The sequence below is a fragment of the Ostrea edulis genome, chromosome 5 (assembly GCF_947568905.1).
Source record: "Ostrea edulis chromosome 5, xbOstEdul1.1, whole genome shotgun sequence".
NCBI classification, from domain to species: Eukaryota; Metazoa; Mollusca; class Bivalvia; order Ostreida; family Ostreidae; genus Ostrea; species Ostrea edulis.
In genome coordinates, this window is record NC_079168.1 from 5189612 (window position 1) to 5212682 (window position 23071).

Below are 23071 nucleotides of genomic sequence, written 5' to 3' on the forward strand. Positions count from 1 at the left end.
ACCAATTAAGTGGTACTTTATAGGGTATACTACATTATATAAGAATTCGTTCTAATCGTTCCAATGAAATACATAGCAACTTTGCCGTGGATAAGAAATGACTGTGTTACATTGGGAGATACTTCATGACCGAGTACATTACAAAAGAAGTGAACTGTATATTGTTTTATCCAAAAGAAGTACATGTATATAGAACTTAATGTAATGAAAAAACTATGTTATTCTGGCAATAACGTACTCTACAATTCATTTTCAGTACACAATTTGGAAAGCAGGGGAAAACTATTTCACACGAATTTAAAGACATAGGTACTTTTAGTGTTACTTTAGAGGTAAGAAAGTCCAATCAAACGGAGGACAGCAGGTTTACCCAGATTGTCCAGGTACAACCAAAGACTTCTGACATCACTATATCAAGCATCAGGTACGTGTTTCACCCGTGGAAATACCAAAATATGCGTACTTATAAATCATTCGTTTTCGTGGGAGTTAACTTAAGTACTTTTTTGTTAGCGATATGATTAAATATCAGAACATAAGAATTTACATAATGGTCAATAACAAGTCACGAACCTACGGATGTTTCCTTTTCTCAGTGCACAAATACTTCACCATACGAGCGTGTGTGATTTTACAATAATTCATGTTTGTTGAACGTTTCGTACGGTGCATAACTCAACAAATGACTCCTTTCAATATTCTCAGATGCAACGTAAACTGTATGATGGCGTCAGCAGTGTCTACACAAACAAAATTTGCTGTCTCAAGCGAGTGTCAAACATGTCTCCATACAAACATCTCCCTCCGCTATAACTGGTCGCTTTTTGAGGAGAACGTCTGGATAAATCTGGACAACTTGACAACTACCGGTATGTTTGTTTGTTTGTTTGTTTCGATGTTTTTTGCCACACTCAACAATTTTTCAGTTATATGGTGGCGCCCAGTTTTTATTGGTGGAAGAGAGAACCAGATACAATGTACCTGGGAAGAGACTACCGACCTTCCGAAAGTAAACTAGGAAACTTTCTCACTTACCGGCGCGAGCGGGATTGGAACCCGCGCCGACAGAGGTGAGAGGCCGTGTGATTTTGAGCGCAATGCTCTAACCACTTGGCCACGTAGGCCCCGGTATGACTATTTATAAATGAATTATCAGGAAACTTTATTTTGATCTGTTTTATACACTCGTATGTTTGGTTATAATCAGTCCTTAGTATGCTGGCCATCTATAGAAACATATATTGGATTAATACCATTTAGTTCCATAGATGGAAGATACAAACCTGATTAATTTTCTTTTTCAATGATCATAACACCATAGAAGAATTCCACTATGTCCAAACTAAGTATACCACAAAGTATATTCACCATGGATATTGCTTACGGCAAACAACTGATGTCACCAATAAAAATGAACACTACTTCTATTTTATAAAAAAACAAACCAACAACACATGAACGTTATAACGATCTAGTTTGCCAATACAACCTATCATTGGGTCAAATATGCTGTCTCACGTGTTTCATACCGATTGTTAGGCCGTTCTTGGCACACTGATTTTGACTACGGATAACTCCATTTACCTTATCAAGATATAGGGCTCACGGCGGGTGTGACCGTTTGACAGGGGATGCGTACTCCTAGGCACCTGATCCCACCTCTGGCATATACAGGGGTCCGTGTTTGCCCACCTATCTATTTTGTATCGCTAATAGGAGTTATGAGATTGATCACTGTTCGTTATCTTCATATTTCATTGTTCAGCAGTCCGCTGTGTATGACGTCAGATTGTTCAGCAGTCCGCTGTGTATGACGTCAGATTGTTCAGCAGTCCGCTGTGTATGACTCCAGAGTGTTCAACAGTCCGCTGTGTATGACGTCAGATTGTTCAGCAGTCCGCTGTGTATGACTTCAGATTGTTCAGCAGTCCGCTGTGTATGACGTCAGATTGTTCAGTAGTCTGCTGTGCATGACGTCAGATTGCTCAGTAGTTTCCTGTGCATGACGTCAGATTGTTCAGTAGCCTGCTGTACATGACGTCAGAGTGTTCAGTAGTCTGCTGTGCATGACGTCAGATTGTTCAGTAGTCTGCTGTGCATGACGGCAGATTGTTCAGTAATAATAGAACATTTTCCTTTCGTTATTGTTTGAATCAAATGTAGAGTTAACAAACAAGCCCAAACGTCTTTTCTGATAGAAAACAGGAAGAGCATACTACCCTTTTGTTTAAATGCAGAGTTTAATAAACTTATCACCCATGCAATTAGATCAATGCATTGGACCCACGTGAGATAACGATAATATGTCAACGTTTATTGTAACACTGGATTTTAGATAAATATATGTCAATCGTTTACGAAGGAGAATGTGTCATATCTGCATTACACTTTCATCAGCTGTGAGTCTTGTCTGAGACCTCCCACTTACAAACCTACGCTTTATATATAATGCTCTTTACCATTTCAATTTACCAAATATTGATCAAAATCAATACGCATGTCTTTCATAATAGGTACTGAAGGTCCGGCATTTTCAATAAAGAAAAATAAGTTGACGCCAGACAAAAGATACAACATCGTTTTAACAGCAGTTGAAGCTAATGGAACCAGTAACAGCACCTTAACGATGGCTTTTAGGACAAGTAAAGGCGGAGCTGGAATAAGCAACACCTGTAATACCAGTTTTATATCCGGTAAATTCTTAGGTCTTTTATCATCTCAGTTTTGTATCCGGTAGAGTTCTAAATTTGATCTCATCTCAGTTTCACTTTCAAAGTACATGTATACCATATCTAACTACCACTGAGATCGTTATTAGGAAATTGACATTAGAAATTAAATGAAAAATGATTTCATTTGATGTAAATTTTGTTTCATAGATGTAAAATGATTACGTTTATTTTCGATAACGTAATAACCATAAGAATAAAATCCCCTTTTCGTATGGTTCCTAGTATCAATATGATTTATACTTTGTACAAAGTCATTATGGTCACTTTTATTTATAGGAAAAGTCGCAATAAGTGCAAACTGTACGGATTGGAAATTGACTGATGGGAATGAGGCGATATTGCGTTATCTCTTCGAAACAATTACCAGACGGCGATCCACGTACGGAGACGTAGACGAAGTGGTGAACTACCTCTATCAAGGATGTAAGTCTGATAAATTGATATACATAGATTACATTGTACTGGTGATAGATATTGATCGCGATGTAACTGCCAGTTTATTTTGAAATTGATATAAAAAGTGAAGATAACGAACAATGATCAATCCTATAATTCGTACAAAGAATAAAACAATATGAGCATGACAAACATGCCAAAGGCAAGATCAAGCGTCCAGGAGCAGTAGCTCTCCTCTATTGACTGGTCACCTGTCGTGAACCATACATCTTGATCAGGTAAACGGAGTGACCCATTGTGAAAATTAGTGTGTTAAGAATAGCCTAACAATTTATATGAAACACCCCATACAGCATTTGATCTGAAGGCAGGTTGTATTTGTAAATTTCATCGTTAACGACCATAGTATTTGCGAAATGTTGACGTTAAACAAAACTGTTGAAACCCCTGTCACATCAGCTTATTTCTTAGTAGCCTGCCTAGGTTTTTAAAAACTGATCATTATAACCGATTACTGTAAATGTATTACATTTTTGTCTGTGTATTCTATTTAGCGCCTTTGGCGGAACGCAGCTTCCGCTAAATCAAGTACATCGCTAAATGCAATCCGTAAATCTAGATGTTTAAAGTAATTCAGGAATGCGCTAAATCAAATCTACGCTAACTTGTTGAAAGAACGATTTCCGCCAAATATCGTACACGCCAAATATAATACGTTTACAGTATTTCATAGCACATTTACTTGAGTTGTAAGAATCATAATTGATGATTTCATGGTACTTTTTGTAGATGAAGGTTCAATATTTGAAATGCCTATACAGGTTGGCGATGATGAGTTCAATAACAGTGTTATATTCCGCATACGGGTTTACAATGAGACAGAAGAGTATGACGTCCATGAAGAAGTCCTTCCCGTGAGTCTGTAACCAGTAAAACTTTACTTGTACTTGCATTTAGAACGGTAGTAAGTTAGAGCTTTTAGTAAGATAATTCATAAAGTCTTAGGTGTCTGATGCAAGGTGAAGATAACGAACAGTGATCAATCTCATAACTCCTACAACCAATACAAAATAGATAGTTGGGCAAACACGGACCCCTGGACACACCAGAGGTGGGATCAGGTGCCTAGGAGGAGTAAGCATCCCCTGTTGACCGGTCACACATTTATATTTTTGAGGCTCTATTGTTGATTGTTAAAAGCTGTAATTACTCTTCTATTGTAATTATAATGGGATGGCGCATGCGCTCCAGAGAATAGAAGAGAACAAATGTACATATTGCTGATTAATGCCTCTGTCTTGAATTGCTTTAAAAAATCTTCATAATTGTTAAACAGCTGAATCCAGGAAGAACCGAGAGACTTTACAGAGAGATCTTGCGATTTTCTTTATCTTGTCATGAGTTAAAAGAGGCAACTTCCGTTGTTAAAATAGTTTACTCCGGATTTATTGAAAATCAGGGTACTGACCTGAATTGTTCTTTATGTCCAAAATGAAGCATAATCAATGTTAAACCATAGACAGTTCCTGAGGATATATTTTTACTTCAACATATTTACATTTCTAATGTTTTTGCCCTTAGTATCTTCATCAGTTGTGATGATAGTCATTTCCTCGTTCATACAGAACAGCTGTGAACCATGTCAATATGAATCTTGATAAGTATAGTACATCTATTTCAACAGCTGGGAATTTAGACGGAAATTAAAGTAAAATGTAAATATAAGAAATAAATTTCAATTTTGAAAATACAGGAGTGCATGGGTACGCCAGCATACTAGAAAAGTAGGCCGTCGTGAACCGATGCAGATCATACTCTCAAGTATTAAAAGACCCGAAATTTATTTCTTAAAGAACATAGTTTAATATATAGAACAGACTGTAACATGTTACAAAAGCATTGTTAATTTAATTCTCAAGAGTAAAACAGCTTCAGGAAAAACTTTGCTATTACAACATTTCTAAGAAATTACACTTCCTCGATCTTTGGAGGTGAAATATTCATCAGGAGAAGGTGATACTGGAAAAAGGAGGAGAGGGAAATAATTCTAAATGACAATGTGTCTGTCTTAGAAGTATTTTCTAGTGAACACTGATTTTATAAATTCTAATTCAAATAGTATGTACCAATACCCAAGAAATACTCATCAAACAGTAGCAGCGACATAGGCCCCATCTCCAGACTATACGACGAATTTAACAGTACTGTGGGATCCATCAGGCGAGGGGGTGATCCCATCCGGGTCTTCAGATATGTTGGATCAATAGCATCTATGTTTAAGCCGTATAAACAGGTATGAAATGTTTCATATTCATTAAACGATATTTTCCCCTTTCTTAAGTTTAACATAAAACATAAAACGAACCTTTACGAAGAAAAATGCTATGAATAGAAAATGTGTGTTATGATGACATTTTTGTGCTTTTATAGAACATATCTGTTACAACAGAAAAAGACATTTTAAATGGAGAAACCTCTGTCAGATTTCAGGAAGACTCCGTCATCGTTGAAAAATATAAAAAAGCAAGTATTGTTTTTTTTCTCTTTTATATAATTTGCATTTTTGAAAGTATATTCTTTCTATTTTGCTTGTTTTATTGGTGTCGAAAAATTCCGGATTCGTGTAGGTTTTGAGAAATAACTCAGACTTTGTCTTTGACCGATCAGATCATCATATATTCTAGTCTCATATTTCGATATTTTTGTGACGTGACTGACGGTCCAATTTCAAAATCACATGTAGAATGACATTCTGTCCACATCAACGGTATCAAAAATCAAAAAGTAATTTCCTTATCCTGAAATATTTATATAGTTTGTCAAAACTGGTGTTTTATGTTACTATTATTAGATCCTGAGTGTGATGTTAACTATTTGTATATTGCATGAAGTTGTGGAGGTTCCATTCTAAATGAACCATATTGAATGTTTTGTAGATAACATCGAATATGATAAGTATATTATCCGAAGAAGGGAGAACCTGTACAGATTCTAACTACAAACGATTTAGCTTAACAGACAATCAGCTCATATTTAGTACTATTGACGCTGTTGTTAGAAATCCATCATGCCTCAAATTAGAAGTGCTCGTAAGTTGATAGGTTTAATGTGTAGTGTGAATACCATATTTTTAAATTTTTCTTTAGTTTCTTGTCTTTAGAATAATTAGTGGTCAAGAAAAGAGAATTGATGATTGAGTTCTTTATTTTCAGGAAAAACTGATCCCATTTGTAGAGGATATGGCAGAATGTTTTACTATCCGCATTAGAAAAACTCAAAACCCTCTACCAAACCACTACATAGAAACCATTGAAGATATTTTGAAACGTAAAATGATACATTGATTTTTGTTTGAGATAAATTGCGTCTTTTCTCAACTAAATTATTATTGTAATATGACATCAGTCGATTGTAAAATAATTACAGAATGTGAGATTAAAAAAAACTGACCTTGCTGTTAAAATACGATATGGGGGAGGGTCATGATATCGTGGTCGAATGACTTTGAAAGATAGACTAACATTTGGATTATTAATTTGATATCAAATCACAGTGACCGCCGCCGTGGTATAGAGGTAGAACATTCGCCCCGCATGCGGAAGGTCGAGGTTTGAAGCGGTCATAACCGCTTTTAGTAAGTTTAAATTAAGATTCAAGAGGAATGACACGATCACAGTATTTCGAATGGAAGGCTTTGTTTCAAATTAGGTCAGTAGGCTGGTAATATACAGGATAGTGCCAAAATGAGTCAACTATTTTAATAGCGCGCAATAATAAACACCGCATCAATACTCTGAAGCGTCTTGTTGATTGCAAAATAATGTCATACGTTTTTCACAATCAAAGGGAAGTAACGCTTACCAAGTTTTATATTCCGGATTTTCCCTACCTTCGGGATTCCATCTCTGTTAAGACAATACTTCTTTGTATATACTCAAAAGTACAACATTATAATACTTACAAATTTTTGTAGGTGTTTTATTTATGCTGATTTTTTTCGAGGAGGGTTAAGCTATCCCACATAAGCACTGCGGACTAATGGCGTTGCGGGTTAACTCTTGTAAATTAAATCAATCCAGTTTGATTTAATTCAGGTTAAATCAAATCAGTGTGAATAACCCCTCATATCATATAAATCTATTCATATATTCTATTATCTACGTGATGTTTTATAACGATCTGATTTATAAGTATAACATTAGGTCGAATGTTGTCTGTTGTGTTTCATACCAATTGTAAGCTGCTGTTTACATTCTAGTTTTGACTACGGATTACTCCATTTACTGATCAAGATATAGGGCTCACGGCGATTGTGACTGATCGACAGGGGATGCTTACTCCTCCTAGGCACATGATGCCACCGCTTGTTTCTCCGGGGTTCTTTGTTGCCCAGATCTTAATTTTGTATTCCTTAAATGAATTATGAGATTTATCACTGTTCGTTATTTTCACTTTTTCATGCAGACATTGTAAGAATTTTCAACGTAATTGTGGATGTAATGCTACCACAACAATTACAAGATTTCAACGAGGACATAAACGAGGAAAATATAGCACATGAACTGATGATAAAAAAACTTCGATCTACGAAGCAATATGAACTTATCAGTAGAAATCTAACAGAACAAGAGCTCAATGAAATTACAGCAAAAAGTAGGCTTCTGATGAAATTACGAAGTCATGAGAGGGCCACACAATACAACCAGAGTAAAATAGTAAGGTTTTCTCTCTCCATCACCATTCAAAACATGCGCAATCAAAAACGTACTTTTAAGAAAATTTATTTTCGACTATATGCAATACAATAAAGATTTTCTACTTTAGTACAAATTTAAAAATGATTTGAAAAATGCTTTCCAACAATGGTTCGTAACAATGAAGTGTACTGTTTGATGTTCTTGTTTTGCCATAAACAGGCAGAGGCCTTTTACAGACGGATACAAGACACGTTGATGAGCGTCCAATCTGCCTTACTTACTACGTTAGTGGTAGGGGAAAAGATGGAGTTCCATGAACGCTATCTAAAACTTATAGTACAGAAAACGACTTTCAGGGAATTTGACAGAGAGAATGCCAACAACACGAATCTTCGGCAATATTTCATCGGCATACAGAATATAAATGACACGAATTATCTTAACTCCATCGTTGACGTCAAGGTATGTTTAACTACCGAAAACAGTCCCGAAAATACCCTGTAAATTGGGAAATGTTTGAGCAGATTTATCTCATTCAATTTCATTTTTGTGTCACATTGAATCAAAATATTATTAACTCGATATTGCGTGTCAAGATCAAGATGAAACAAATTTATTATTCCTAAGAATAGTTGTTGTAATTTTTTATTGTAATAATGCAATACATTAATAGACGCAGAGTGAAGAAAAACCCACAATTATTCACAGAAAAATACGGTAATCCTATTCATCGCGGTCGTTGCACGAAAGCAGACTTTGCAAGCTCGGTTTGCTTTACCGTGCAACAACTTCGGGTGGACATATATCCCGATATCCATGAATACGATGCGTACAGTGTGATTATTTTTTATTTCCTTAGATTATTATCTATGGGAAAAATCCAATAATATTCGGCGAGAACGCAAGCAGTTTGACATCGGATGTATTTGCGTTCAACTTTGGAGAGGAAACTGTTGTGGATGTGAAATTGAAAAACCGAGGAAAACCCCAACCTTATCTTTACAGCCCCCTGTACAGCCAAAGTTTGAACGAGAAGATAACACATTTTTACTTTGACGTAATGAACAATGATGACGCAATTTTGATATACCTCAAACCACACAATTTTCAAATAGATTATTTCCCGAGCAGGGCATTGTATACATTGTACGTATCACCGAAACCTTTTCCTACTGCTGCCACCGTCAGAAAAGAGCACATGTTTAACACCTCCATAAGAAATTGGGACAATGAACACGGATACAAAGTTTTTGTTCCTGCACATGTTTGTCTTAAAGGAGTCTGCTATTTGGGCATAAAACCGGTAAAAGGTAATCATATTTTTTAAATTGATAATTGTAAGTAGTAATGTTGTTTTTCTTCGCTGTTTTTGATGATAGTATGCACGCTTTTTATATTAATTTGTACAATGTCTTTAAATTTACTTTTCATTTCTCTTGAATTTTCATTATCTCAGATGAAGAATCAGCAATACGAAGAATTACTTCCCGAAGGAGGAGAGATGCGGATCCGGATTCGTTAAAGAGCCATTCAATTTCCGTCAATTCGACGTCTGACCTTTCAGATGCTAACTTTACTTTACAAGTCATTACTACAGCATGTCGAGCGTGGAATAAAGATTTGAACGTATGGGAATCCGACCATTGTATGGTAAATTACCTATAACAGTCTACATCTGTCTCATACACAAATTCCTCATCAGTAGGGATAGTACCAGATGCCTGATCAATGTAGATAAAATTATGAAATTGTGTAATTTTATTAACCTCGAAATAAAAGACACCACAGGGTCTTTCCCATGACCGGTCGACAGGGGATGTTTACTTCTTGTCGACACCTGATACGACCTTTATTATATCCAGGGATCCGTGTTTACCCAACTCTCTATTTTGTATTGCTTATAGGAGTTATGAGATTTATCACTGTTCGTTATCTTCACCTCTTATGAAAAGATGTAGATTACGAAGACTTATCAATTTCATAAATCCAATGAAGGATATAAACTTGAGAGCAGTGTAAACACACCTGTAAACACCAGAGGTGATATCAAATGCCTGGACGGTTTTATATTTGGATGTTGTCCGCAACATAGGCGTGAACGACAAAGTAAAGAGATATCTTTACGACAAACGGGATGACTTTGCATTCTAATTCATTAACTCCTCTCATATGAAAGGTGAAGATAACGAACAGTGATCAATCTCATAAGTCCAACAGAATTGCATTATCATATGCAGATGGTGTTTATGTCTAATTTTGATATGCAAGAGCATGTGTAATAGTGTGGATAAACAACACAACACCAATGATAGGGTTCAATAAGAGTTTAACTCTGAATTATATAACAAGAATATCACATATAATATATATCATGAATTAAAACATATAGTATCAAAATATCAACAAAGAAAACTCATTTGCTCAGCACAGTTTACAACCAAGAGTTATTCCCCTTAATAGTGCTTATAAAGATATATTTGACTATTGATTACTATATGGTATAAATAATAAATAGATTTATCTTACTCGACTATTGCACTTAAGTAATCATAGACTAAATAATCAACTTGATAAGAATATTCAGAACTTATCATAATGCAAAGAATATACAAAAAATGCAATGTCATAACTATGTGTGACACAGAGCCAAATTTCTGGTCAGGTCCAGAATATTCTATATGCTTGTAATAAATCTATATAGAAATAATGAAATATCAAATACTTGTGTGAAACTAATGTTACATTACTTATTCACACAAGGAAATCATAAAAAGTAAAAATAGCTGAATACTATTCGAACACTGACATTCACACATAATATATTTAAACTACTACATTTGATTCAATCATTATTTATAGTTTTAATATGCATTCATACTGATATACATTTTACTCTTTAGTTGTAATGGATAACTTAAAGATAATGTAGAAATGCATATGATCACTCTTACTCAATTACCATCATAAAAAATGCATAAAATCTAACTATTCAGCAAATGCATTAATTCAAAGTAAGCACATGTACTTTGAATTATATATGATCATAAAAACTCAAAAGAAAGTCATATTTACTTACAGTCAAATTGTACCAGGAAAATCTTCTGGAAAACACTTCTATACTCTTAGAAGACAATTCAAAATGTGAACAACAGAGCAAAGATAGGGAACTTAGACAACCAATGAAATTGGAGAGTTCTATATTCTATAAATATTTACATGGTGTTATTACTGACCATTATGATCTCATAATCTATAAATAACTTTAGAGATATTTGCATATACTATTAAGTTGTACATAAAATAAATTAAAAGTAAAGACAACTTTTGTCATGTACTGATCTTCATAATCTAAATGATGAAATAATATATTTATACTTCAGAAAAATATCACCCTGTCACACATGTACTGCGCATGATAATGTTTTAAACCCGAGACAGTGTACTAAGGAATACGTTTTAGGGTTTTAAAAAGTCTTGTTTAAAGTAACCATTTCGAAAATAGTGTGATCTTTATAATGATCTTATTTGCAAATAAACCTATCATTCGGTCGAATGCTATTTGATGCTTCATTCTAGTTGTTAAACTATTCTTTATATACTGACTTTGACTATGGATTACTATGGTCACCTGATCAAGATAAAGGACCTTCGGCGGGTTTTAACAATTCACAGCGGATGCTTACTTCTCCTTGGTGCCTGTTTTCTGTGCAATATCATGCAGTCAATTTTGACGGTTTAGGTAGTATATTTAGACTTTAATGTCATAAAAGACAAAAATTCAGTTTGTGTAGTTTTCCAGAAGATTCCCTTCTAAATATGATGTGATGAACGTTAAATGCTTGGTGAAGCCATGCTGACACATTTATAGATAATTAAGATTATATACATATTGTTGTTATATCATTACTCTGTTCCGAAATGCATAAATACCCGGTATATTTTTGTATGAGTTGAACTGTTGAATGTCAATATAAATGTTAAAAAAAGAGTAAATGCCATATGACCAAATTTGATGGTATTTTGAATCCACCACCTCTATGCTATTTCAGTTAAGATTTTATATCTCATCATTCTTTGATCCAATATCTTTGAATATATATGTGTGTACTTGTACATTAGGATTACTTATATTATTACATAAAGCAGGAAGGTTTCTACATTGGTGAAACTTTCTAGGATGGGACCTAGAATAGTAAGCAAACAAAGTTATAATTTCTTGAATGGCAATTATTCTACACAGGTATCTATTTATTAATGTCTTGCTAAATTTGAGCAGGTTCTTCCCATGACGACAATAGAAGAAACTATATGCCGCTGTACCGGACACACCTTTTCATCAACATTCCATGTGCCCCCTAACATGATAGACTTGTATAAAGTGTGGGGAAAATTCGACCCTGAGAATGCCGCTGTGTATGGAGTTATTAGTGCACTGTTAGCTATCTATATGGTGTTGGTTGTTGTGTTAAGACGAGAAGACAGAAGAGATAGAGAACGGGTAAGACGTTTAATTTAATGTTAATACCTTGTTGTTCCCTGATTTAAGCTCTTGGGAAGCCATGGCTTGGCAAACAGGATTACGTCAACTTCTTACATTTCGGTTGAGCATCACTGAAGAGAACTTATTTGTCGAAATGCGCATCTGGTACATCAAAGTTGGTACCGTATAAGTTTTACATTTATGTAGCACTATTCAATTATCCCCTACATGTTGTGTTAATGTCTCATAACTCATTCTAAATGCGATACCAATTGTTAAGCCGTTATGAGATTGGCCACCATTCGTTATCTTCACTTTTTATTTACATACTACTTTTGACTATGGATTACTCCATTTACCTGATGAAGATATAGGGCTCACGGTAGATATGACTTATCGACATTAGCTACTTACTCCTCCTAGACACCTGCTCTTATATATGGTGTTTCCAGATGCCCGTGTTTGCTCTTCTCTCCCCAGTTTGTATTGATTCTGGGATCTAAAAGATTGATCAATGTTCACGTTTATATCCGAAAGACCCATGTCGCTTGCATCTAAATGCCAAGCGTTTGGATCAGGAGCAGTCACTATTTACCTTTACGTTCAAAGTTTTAGCGGGGTTCAAACTACCAACGTCCGGACGAGGAAGGAAACATCCGCTTTCCGTGGTGACATCCCTACATGAGTGACATTTTTTCTCATGAGACAAAAACAAAAAACAAAAAAAAAAAACAAAAAAAAAACAACAAAATATTAATATCCCAAGAATTATCATGAATACATTTGATAGTTTTTCAATTATGTCAGAAAAAGAAATTTTGAGATATTTGACGTTTTGTGCTCCGTCATCCAGTCCACCCCAATCCACCGTAAGGTGTCTCAACTTTAACGATGAAAATGGCAAACATTACGCCTGTTTCCTTTTTGCACTCGTTCATCTCTTCATTAATATCATCAAATATTACTTTTGAAGGCCTTTCCAATGTTGATAAATGCAATTCCTCCTCTAACTATCGATAGCTTTATGTGATGTTGGACTTCTTGCAAAAACGTGATAATCAGATAAAGTAATCTGTTGTTTTTTTTTACACAAGAATTATGAGGCTATCATTAATAATATGATTTACTATTCCTGTGTCTGTACTGATCTCGATGTTGTAGTGGGCGGTGTCTTTCCTCTGTGACCACACTGCAGAAGATCATTACCTTTATCTGATGACCGTGTATACAGGATTAAGACGACGGGCAGGGACGACCTCGAACATTTACTTTGTGCTCAGAGGATCCGAAGATGACAGTGAAATACGTTTTCTAAGTAATGGAGAACGAAAGGTAAAATGCATAAAGATAGAGAAAATTCCACAATGAAAATACGGAGATAAACTCATATTAAATTACTGTAATAAAATTCATTGCATTTATACTGATTGAGAAAATAATTCTGCTTTGTTGAATTAATTTTCAGGGATTTACTGCTGGAAGCATTGCGACGTTTGTTTTCGGCACTAAGCACTGTTTGGGTGACTTAGAGTACTTGCGAATATGGCATGACTGTTCGGGTCCCGGACATCTTCAGGACTGGTTCTTAAATAAAGTAGAAGTAGAAGATCTCCAAACAAATGAACGGTATAACCCTGAATGTCGGTATCATTTCGCAATCTTCCTTCAAACATATCGAGGCATTTTGTTTGTTTCTTTTCATGATTTCTTATTTATTTTTTAAAAAAAAACCCGCATTATTCTTATATTCTTTTATTTTTCCGTGAATTCATTTTACTCGTTCGCGGATCCAGAGCAAGGATTTTAATCCCCTTTTAACCTTCTTGACGTTCTTTTTCACAGGAAGAGTATCGTTTAAATGTTTTTCACATATAGGCAAATATTTTTAATGTTAGTAATGTTCACACGTATTATTAGTAGCACATGCAAATAAGAAATCGAAGATGTTATTTTGCTCAAAGATTAAGTACAACAATATGAAAATCTAACTTTTACTTATAAATAGGAGTAGGAATTACAAATTTCCAATTGAACACAGAATAATTAAGTTATAGAAAGTAGATTAACCGGTTTGAATTTAGTCAATTTCAAGATAAATATGTAAAACCTAGCTCACTTTTTCGATTTTAAAATATGCTATTTTCTACTCAGAAGACCCTACAGATTACAGGAAATGTATTTCAATATTATAATTGTTTAGAACCCTCAGGAACAGAAGAGGGCAAGTTCTGCTTTGCACTCTATTCCTTCGGCGCTTTGCTTTTATGCAAGGTGAAGATAACGAACAGTGATCAATCTCATAACTCTTACAAGCAATACAAAATAGATAGTTGAGCAAACACGGACCCCTGGACACACCAGAGGTGGGATCAGGTGCCTAGGAGTAGTAAGCATCCCCTGCTGCCCTCTTAATAATGGAGGATCCAACAATCAACATGATTTTGTTACTGTAACTATTATCATTGAATTATGACATGATTTTGTTACTGTAACTATTATCATTGAATTATGACATGATTTTGTTACTGTAACTATTATCATTGAATTATGACATGATTTTGTTACTGTAGCTATTATCATTGAATTATGACATGATTTTGTTACTGTAACTATTATCATTGAATTATGACATGATTTTGTTACTGTAGCTATTATCATTGAATTATGACATGATTTTGTTACTGTAACTATTATCATTGAATTATGACATGATTTTGTTACTGTAGCTATTATCATTGAATTATGACATGATTTTGTTACTGTAGCTATTATCATTGAATTATGACATGATTTTGTTACTGTAACTATTATCATTGAATTATGACATGATTTTGTTACTGTAGCTATTATCATTGAATTATGACATGATTTTGTTACTGTAACTATTATCATTGAATTATGACATGATTTTGTTACTGTAGCTATTATCATTGAATTATGACATGATTTTGTTACTGTAGCTATTATCATTGAATTATGACATGATTTTGTTACTGTAACTATTATCATTGAATTATGACATGATTTTGTTACTGTAGCTATTATCATTGAATTATGACATGATTTTGTTACTGTAGCTATTATCATTGAATTATGACATGATTTTGTTACTGTAACTATTATCATTGAATTATGACATGATTTTGTTACTGTAACTATTATCATTGAATTATGACATGATTTTGTTACCGTAACTATTATCATTGAATCATGACATGATTTTGTTACCGTAACTATTATCATTGAATTATGACATGATTTTGTTACTGTAGCTATTATCATTGAATTATGACATGATTTTGTTACTGTAACTATTATCATTGAATTATGACATGATTTTGTTACTGTAACTATTATCATTGAATTATGACATGATTTTTATACTGTAGCTATTATCATTGAATTATGACATGATTTTGTTACTGTAGCTATTATCATTGAATTATGACATGATTTTGTTACTGTAACTATTATCATTGAATTATGACATGATTTTGTTACTGTAACTATTATCATTGAATTACCATTTCAGTTTCTATATACCATGATCTGCATTAATTAGAATTCCCTCGTACTTGATTTTTGATAGACCCCATGAACTGCATTAATTAGAATTCCCTCGTACTTGATTTTTGATAGACCCCATGATCTGCATTAATTAGAATTCCCTCGTACTTGATTTTTGATAGACCCCATGATCTGCATTAATTAGAATTCCCTCGTACTTGATTTTTGATAGACCCCATGATCTGCATTAATTAGAATTCCCTCGTACTTGATTTTTGATAGACCCCATGATCTGCATTAATTAGAATTCCCTCGTACTTGGTATTTGATAGACCCCATGAACTGCATTAATTAGAATTCCCTCGTACTTGATTTTTGATAGACCCCATGCACTGCATTAATTAGAATTCCCTCGTACTTGATTTTTGATAGACCCCATGAACTGCATTAATTAGAATTCCCTCGTACTTGATTTTTGATAGACCCCATGCACTGCATTAATTAGAGTAGTCTGAATCACTGGCCATGGTCTGTGGACATGGTAATATTTCTAAATATAATATACGTTCTAACATTAACTCTTTAAATATATTTATACGTAAATTAAACAATGGTTCTCAGAAAGCACTATTTTGGGTCTTTATAGACAAAACAGTTTAGGGGAGATTTCCATTGGAGGTTTCTCCCTTCCTGTACCTACTTCCTTCACCTCTCTCTTTTACTTCGAATCCTGCATCCACTCCTGCTTGTAGACTTACATCTGATATTGTCTGGATATGAGTGAAATGGGTTTAAGGGACTCCTGCTTGTAGTCTTACATCTGATGTTGTCTGGGTATGAGTGAGATGGGTTTAAGGGGCTCCTGTGTGTAGTCTTACATCTGATGTTGTCTGGATATGAGTGAGATGGGTTTAAGGGACTCCTGTGTGTAGTCTTACATCTGATGTTGTCTGGATATGAGTGAAATGGGTTTAAGGGACTCCTGCTTGTAGACTTACATCTGATGTTGTCTGGATATGAGTGAGATGGGTTTAAGGGGATTCTAAACTGGAATCTTCTACACACTCAGCATTTATTTTCCATAGGCGATATTTCTTTGTTGAATGTACATATCATGTGTAAATGGGAAGCTTTTCTAAGTGAGATGGTTATCATGCATGATCTTAACTGCAAGGAATTTGACAATAGTTGACTGAATATATCCAGATGCCCGATTTCGCCTCTGGTGCGTCCAGGTGTCCGTGTTTGTTCCACAATTAATTTTGTATTTTTATGGGATTTATGAGATTGATCACTGTGCGTTAGCTTCACGATTTCATACTGATATTAAATTTACAAAAATTTAACAAATTGTATTGTGAATATGTAAACTATGTTTATTACAAACCATCATGAAGAACTGAAACGATTAACCATGCATTTTTTTCTGGACATGTATTGGGCTATATTTTTTTTCCAGAGATGTTTTCTTGTGTGACAACTGGCTCTCGTTGTATCAAGAAGATGAACTTATTGAACGAGTTCTTCCTGTGTCAACCACCGAAAACCTGACAGCATTCAAAACGCTCATTGCACATCAAACACAATTGAATATCACAGAACACCATATTTGGTTGTCGCTTCTCCTACGACCGAGAAAAAGTACATTCACACGGGTACAAAGGTTATCTTGCTTGTTAGCACTGCTTTTCCTAAGCATGATTTCAAATGCCATGTACTACAGATCAGCTGAAGATGAAGTCATGCACAACGATGTACATATCGGAGTTTTTAGATTTTCAGTTTCGACAATGTTTGTTTCCTTGATTGGAATTATCATCACCACGATACCAATAATATTTCTAACTATTCTTTTCCGACATAGACGACTCAGAAGAGTGTCCAAAAACTCTACAACTATAGCTAGTCAAAAACAAGATGAATCTGAAGATACGGGTTTTAATATTCCTGTGGAATGTATCAACGAAGACGAAAAACCGTTGCCTCATTGGGTCTTATACGTCGCCTGGGTGTTTCTGGTAACAACCATAGCTGTTTCTGCGTTTTTTCTTTTGCTTTACAGCATGGAATGGGGAAAGGCGAAATCTGAACAATGGCTGGTATCCTTTGTCTTCTCGTTTTTTGAGTCGGTCATGCTTGTTGATCCCATTAAGGTATGGTGAAAAGGTTTTCAAACACGGTAAATCTCTTATATCATGATATATACGAGTAAACGTTCTTTTCAAACAGAAGTAATATAGATAAGAAACATCTTTTAAATGTGTACCATATTCTTTAAAGTTATAGAGATGGTGAGTGTTTGAATGTTAGATAATTTATTATATTTACAGGTCTTAGTCGTGGCTCTAGTATGTGCTACCGCATTCAAAACTATACTACACGAGAGAGAAGTAAAGATACACATTGGCCAACTGAAAAAGTTTTCTGCTCTTTTCAAAAAGTCAGAGAAGCACCAGTTTGCAGGTAACTTGTTTTTACAACATAACATATTAATGTCAGTACTACAGGCCTGGGGTAATGTGTAATGGTAATGCTAATGTAATGACAGCATATTCCAACGTAATGGGTGTGTAATGTGTATTGGACTACTTTTACATTATATGTAAATATAATGTAATGCAATACTTGTATAAGATATACTGCAATGCACATTACATTCCATTACACTTGCATTACTTCAAATATTGGATTATATTTCGGAGGTTTAGATTAATTCATTTTACTAGTGATTGACTTCTAGACCTTATGAACAAAAGATTAACTTCATGTATATTGTATTTAAGAGTTAACAGTATTTGATGAACAACTTTTAAGTTCTAATACATAAGGTATAGTAAGTCAATACTTCAAATATATATTGAATGTTTCCCTAGGATTATTTGTAAGGTTTCAAAGTAGACTGTTGTGAACTCACAGTTTTCCGATATGTTTCTTTCTATCAAAGTGAATGATAATGCACTCTCAAGTAATGTGTAATGTAATGAAGTATATTTCAAAATAGGTGTAATGGTAATGTCTTTTCTAAGTAATGGTAATGTAATGCATTACATTGATATGTAATTGACCTCAGGCCTACAGTACTAGTTGATTTAATTTCATCAAACCCTTCAGTGACGTCATAGCTCATTGCAAACTAAAAAGTCTTCACAACTGAAGAGAATATGTATGTTATGTGGTGTTCATTATAAAAATTGAAAGAATTCAAATCATCACAGATCAATGAACTGTGAATTGTACGGTCATCTATTATGATACAATTAAACCTGTCTAATTCAGAACTTGTTTGCTGTACGCCAGGTGTAGGAGAAGCGCTACATATTTAGATATTTGAACTCATGCTATAGTAATAAGGTTCTTTATCATGCCGTGACACGGGACCTTGGTTTTAAAGTTCTCATGAACAGTCACTGTCAATGTTTACGTCTTTTTGTGTTGACGCGCCTTAGTTAGGAGTTGAACTTGAACTTGAACCCATGATTCCCCGATGTGAAAGCTAACTGTCCAACCACTAAGTCTGTGTCTTCCGTTTCACTGTGAATTACGATCCTTGTCTTATTTCCAAATATCCTTTGTCAAATCTACATACACTTTGCAATCCAACACCTTGTACTTTCCGACCCAAGAGCATATCCGCTGATGCAGGGTTCCCTTCATTAACTCTGGAGACTCAGTGTAGTCTGACTGACACAATGACGTTCTATTTGAAGCATTTGCCAATAGCTTTTTGAGAGAATCCGAACTGACACAAGATGAAATAGAAAGACTCAAGGCCAGGAGGCAGGAGGAAAAGAGAGCAAAAAAGGCAGTAACCAAATTAATTGTGTTTGCCGTATATCTATTTGGCATTTACTCCATAAGTTTCCTGGAGAGGGACACCAATTCGTTCCATTACAAATCCAACATAGACAACTACTTATATTCGAGCAACAATGGACAACTGGGATTTTCTTCCGTATGTAATTTTTCTTCAGTGGAACAATGATTCAGAGTTAGTTGTATTTTCTATTTTTTTTTAAAAGAAATATTTACTACTGAACAACAAGTAGACTTGTTGCAATTGCAGATAAACCGTACAGCGGATTTCATAGCATGGCTGAGAAAAACATTTCTACCGACATTTTATCCAGAAACCAATTATGCGGGTACAGAATTGGATGTGCGAGACAAGGAATGGTTCGGGGACAGAGCAAGCATCCGTGTAGGACCCGCTCGACTCCGTCAACTAAGGACCAAAGAAGGTATAATATAAATCGAAGTTTGCACATATTTCCTACATATATATTTTTTTCTTTGTTTTTGGATGAAATTTTACGCTATCAACTTTTTAATTTACGGTATGGACTTTCAAATATTTTTAAAGAAATATCTATGCTTTGTTTTGAAAGACATATTTTACAGAGTAGGACAGGCGTTAGATAATAGAAACTTTGGATAAACTAACCTGTTTTTAAAAGAATGTGTGCATGTTTATCAAAGGAGCATTAATTACAGCATTATGCCTAGTGATGAAACTAACTTGGCCCTATCCATGCATTCACGAATATTCAAATAAATATGCTGATACGACTCAGCATTGTGAGGAATGGAAACCGTACCATCCGACATGTGCAAAACAGTCAACCGACAAATCCTTCACTGCCGATTCCTGGAAATACACAGACGGTGAAAATATATGGGGAGTACCTAAAACCGGTGAATATGGTACTTATGACGGTGGGGGATACATTGTGCTCTATACAAAGACACGTGAACAAGGTCAAGCTTTAGTTAACGAACTTGTAAGAACGAATTGGATCGATCGGAATACTCGCGCCGTTTTCTTGGAATTCACATTGTACAATCCGTATTGCAATCTATTTGTCTATACGTTATATTTGGTAGAATTTATAGAGACCGGTGGAATAATAAAGTGGACAGAAACACAAGCATTCCGACCTATAGTATCTGCCAATATGGTGGGGACCTTCACTACTCTCTGCTATTTAATTTTTATCATATACTTTATGATAACGACAGTACAAGTATTCTTCAAAGTGAAAAGATTTGGCTGCTTAGAGTTTGCGAAGCAGCCGTGGAACTGGGTTAATGTGTTGAATCTGTTTCTCGGATATGTCTGTGTTGCAGTCTACATTACTAGAGTATCATTTTCCAAGAAGGCAATGCAGCTATTCTATGATAACAAGTTATCGCAAAAAGATATATTCATAAATTTCAACCACATTGTGATATGGGACAATGTTTTTAATTCCGTATTTGCTGTAATTGTATTCCTCTCGACCATCCAGCTTCTGAAGATTTTGGGATACAACAAAAGATTCACTCAGATTATATCGGTGATCGTCAACGCAGGAGTAGACATAGGAGGGTTTGGTTTCATCTTCGTTCTAATCTACATTACTTTCGCCATGTTGGGAACGCTGCTTTTCAGTGTGCAGTTAAAAGAGTATCGGGACTTTTTCACAACTTGCGGTACTCTAGCAAACAGTTTCATTGGAAAAAATAATGTGAAGTCGATGGTCACTGCAGTTCCAACTCTTGCCGAATTCTTTTACTTTTCGTACATGTTTTGTGCAATCATGGCCTTGATAACAATTTTTGCCGCCATTTTGAATAAAAGCATCGACGAAGTCAAAGAAACACTTGATGTTGAGTACGAAAAACTTGGAATTATACACTACGTAAACTCCGTCATCAAAGACATATTTGGGACTGTCTTTCGAGGAAATGCAGATCGCAGACAGGTCACAAAACAAGGTAGAGCTATAAGGTGTCCTTTAATTGTTTTTTCTCTCTAGAACATTAGGATCAGAGGTCCGATTGAACGAAGTGGTATATGTACATGTACCTCTAACGGCAGATCAGTATTCCTACGAACATCTTAGATTAAGTTTAGTCCTCTTATAACGGAATTACTGAAATAGAGGAAAGTACCGGTAAATAGACAGATACATATTCTATAATGAAAAAGTGAAAATACCGAACAATCCCATGATTTCTATAAAACAAACAATGAAGAGTAGGGTAAAACAGACTGATGGACACGTCAGGGGTGTGATCAGGTACCTAGAGGAAATACGCATCCCCTGTTGACCGGTCACATCCGCCATGAGTCCTATATCCATCCTGATTAGTCAAACGGAACAATCCGCACTCAAAATTAGTACTAAAGAACGTCCTAACAATGGGTATGAAACATGTCTGAGAGCATTTGAGCTAATGACAGATTATATTTACAAATTATATCGTTATAATGACCGTATAATTAGCAAGCAAATTAATGACTCCAAACGATGCCACTAGAGCCCCTGTAACATCAATTTCTGAATAATTCAGATCGAAATTATCCTACTGTTTAAAGCATATTTGCTAGTGTATGTACTTGAAGAAATTAATTTCTTCCACGAAGCATACATGTAATCTGCAATGGAATCATTAATCATAGTGTATGTTAATAAATAATCCTCATCACTCTTTTTAGTTACAAAAATGCTATATATATATATATATATATATATATATATATATAAAGCACAAACAAACAATTATAACACCCAACCTTACGTTTACCCCTAGGATCTAAACGATACATGTGAAAATCAATTAATTAATATATAAAGCACTAAATAATCACAACTAGGTACTGAAAATTTTCGCCCCAGCCCGGGGTCGAACCAGCGACGTATGGCACCCACCGCCTAGCAAGATTGTCAAACCAGTGCGTAAGTCCACTCGGCCACAACGACTTCCCTAATATATATATATATATATCAAAGTCTCAACTCATACATTTACATGAGACAGACAGAGGATATAAATAAGTGTTGCTCTGCTTCGGTATCATTCTAAATTCATATAGACGTAAAGTGTTGGATATGTTCGATATACATTATCAATATCTAGTAATACATTGTCAAAATACGAGGTTTGAACAATAGTTCTAGACATTGAAAATAGAAATAGATAAAAACCACGTCTATAACTAACATTACAAATGCATCATCATGTTGACATTGAAAAATTAAGTTTTTAGTTAAAGGACTTTGCAACAAACTGCATTTTGTACATGTGTAATTTTTCTCACATAATTTGTATCATTAAAGTACAATGTATAATGTGTTACCTTTTTATCATCACAACAGCTACTTACCAGGCGCCTTTGACAGATGGTGCTGACGCGTATACTTATTTGCGTCTACTGAGCAGAACTTTTCATAACATCCTGGGAAGTGAGGTATATAATATTATTGTGCCTCTCTTTC

The 23071-nt window shown here is 34.8% G+C and overlaps 1 protein-coding gene across 1 annotated transcript in view; it reads left to right on the forward strand.

Annotated features, from left to right (window-relative positions):
* The window catches only part of LOC125651371 (uncharacterized), a 50208-nt gene that overhangs the window by 21984 nt on the left and 5153 nt on the right, over positions 1 to 23071 (forward strand). Inside the window, exons 10-30 of the mRNA XM_048879931.2 lie at positions 706 to 869; positions 2514 to 2693; positions 3009 to 3155; positions 3918 to 4042; positions 5248 to 5421; positions 5559 to 5651; positions 6065 to 6217; positions 6341 to 6455; positions 7593 to 7843; positions 8045 to 8287; positions 8685 to 9135; positions 9282 to 9475; positions 12102 to 12323; positions 13467 to 13637; positions 13771 to 13931; positions 17272 to 17965; positions 18143 to 18275; positions 19520 to 19764; positions 19876 to 20050; positions 20304 to 21566; positions 22952 to 23043. Coding sequence (XP_048735888.2) covers positions 706 to 869; positions 2514 to 2693; positions 3009 to 3155; positions 3918 to 4042; positions 5248 to 5421; positions 5559 to 5651; positions 6065 to 6217; positions 6341 to 6455; positions 7593 to 7843; positions 8045 to 8287; positions 8685 to 9135; positions 9282 to 9475; positions 12102 to 12323; positions 13467 to 13637; positions 13771 to 13931; positions 17272 to 17965; positions 18143 to 18275; positions 19520 to 19764; positions 19876 to 20050; positions 20304 to 21566; positions 22952 to 23043 — 5446 coding nt within the window. The remainder of the gene's footprint in view (positions 1 to 705; positions 870 to 2513; positions 2694 to 3008; positions 3156 to 3917; positions 4043 to 5247; positions 5422 to 5558; positions 5652 to 6064; positions 6218 to 6340; positions 6456 to 7592; positions 7844 to 8044; positions 8288 to 8684; positions 9136 to 9281; positions 9476 to 12101; positions 12324 to 13466; positions 13638 to 13770; positions 13932 to 17271; positions 17966 to 18142; positions 18276 to 19519; positions 19765 to 19875; positions 20051 to 20303; positions 21567 to 22951; positions 23044 to 23071) is intronic.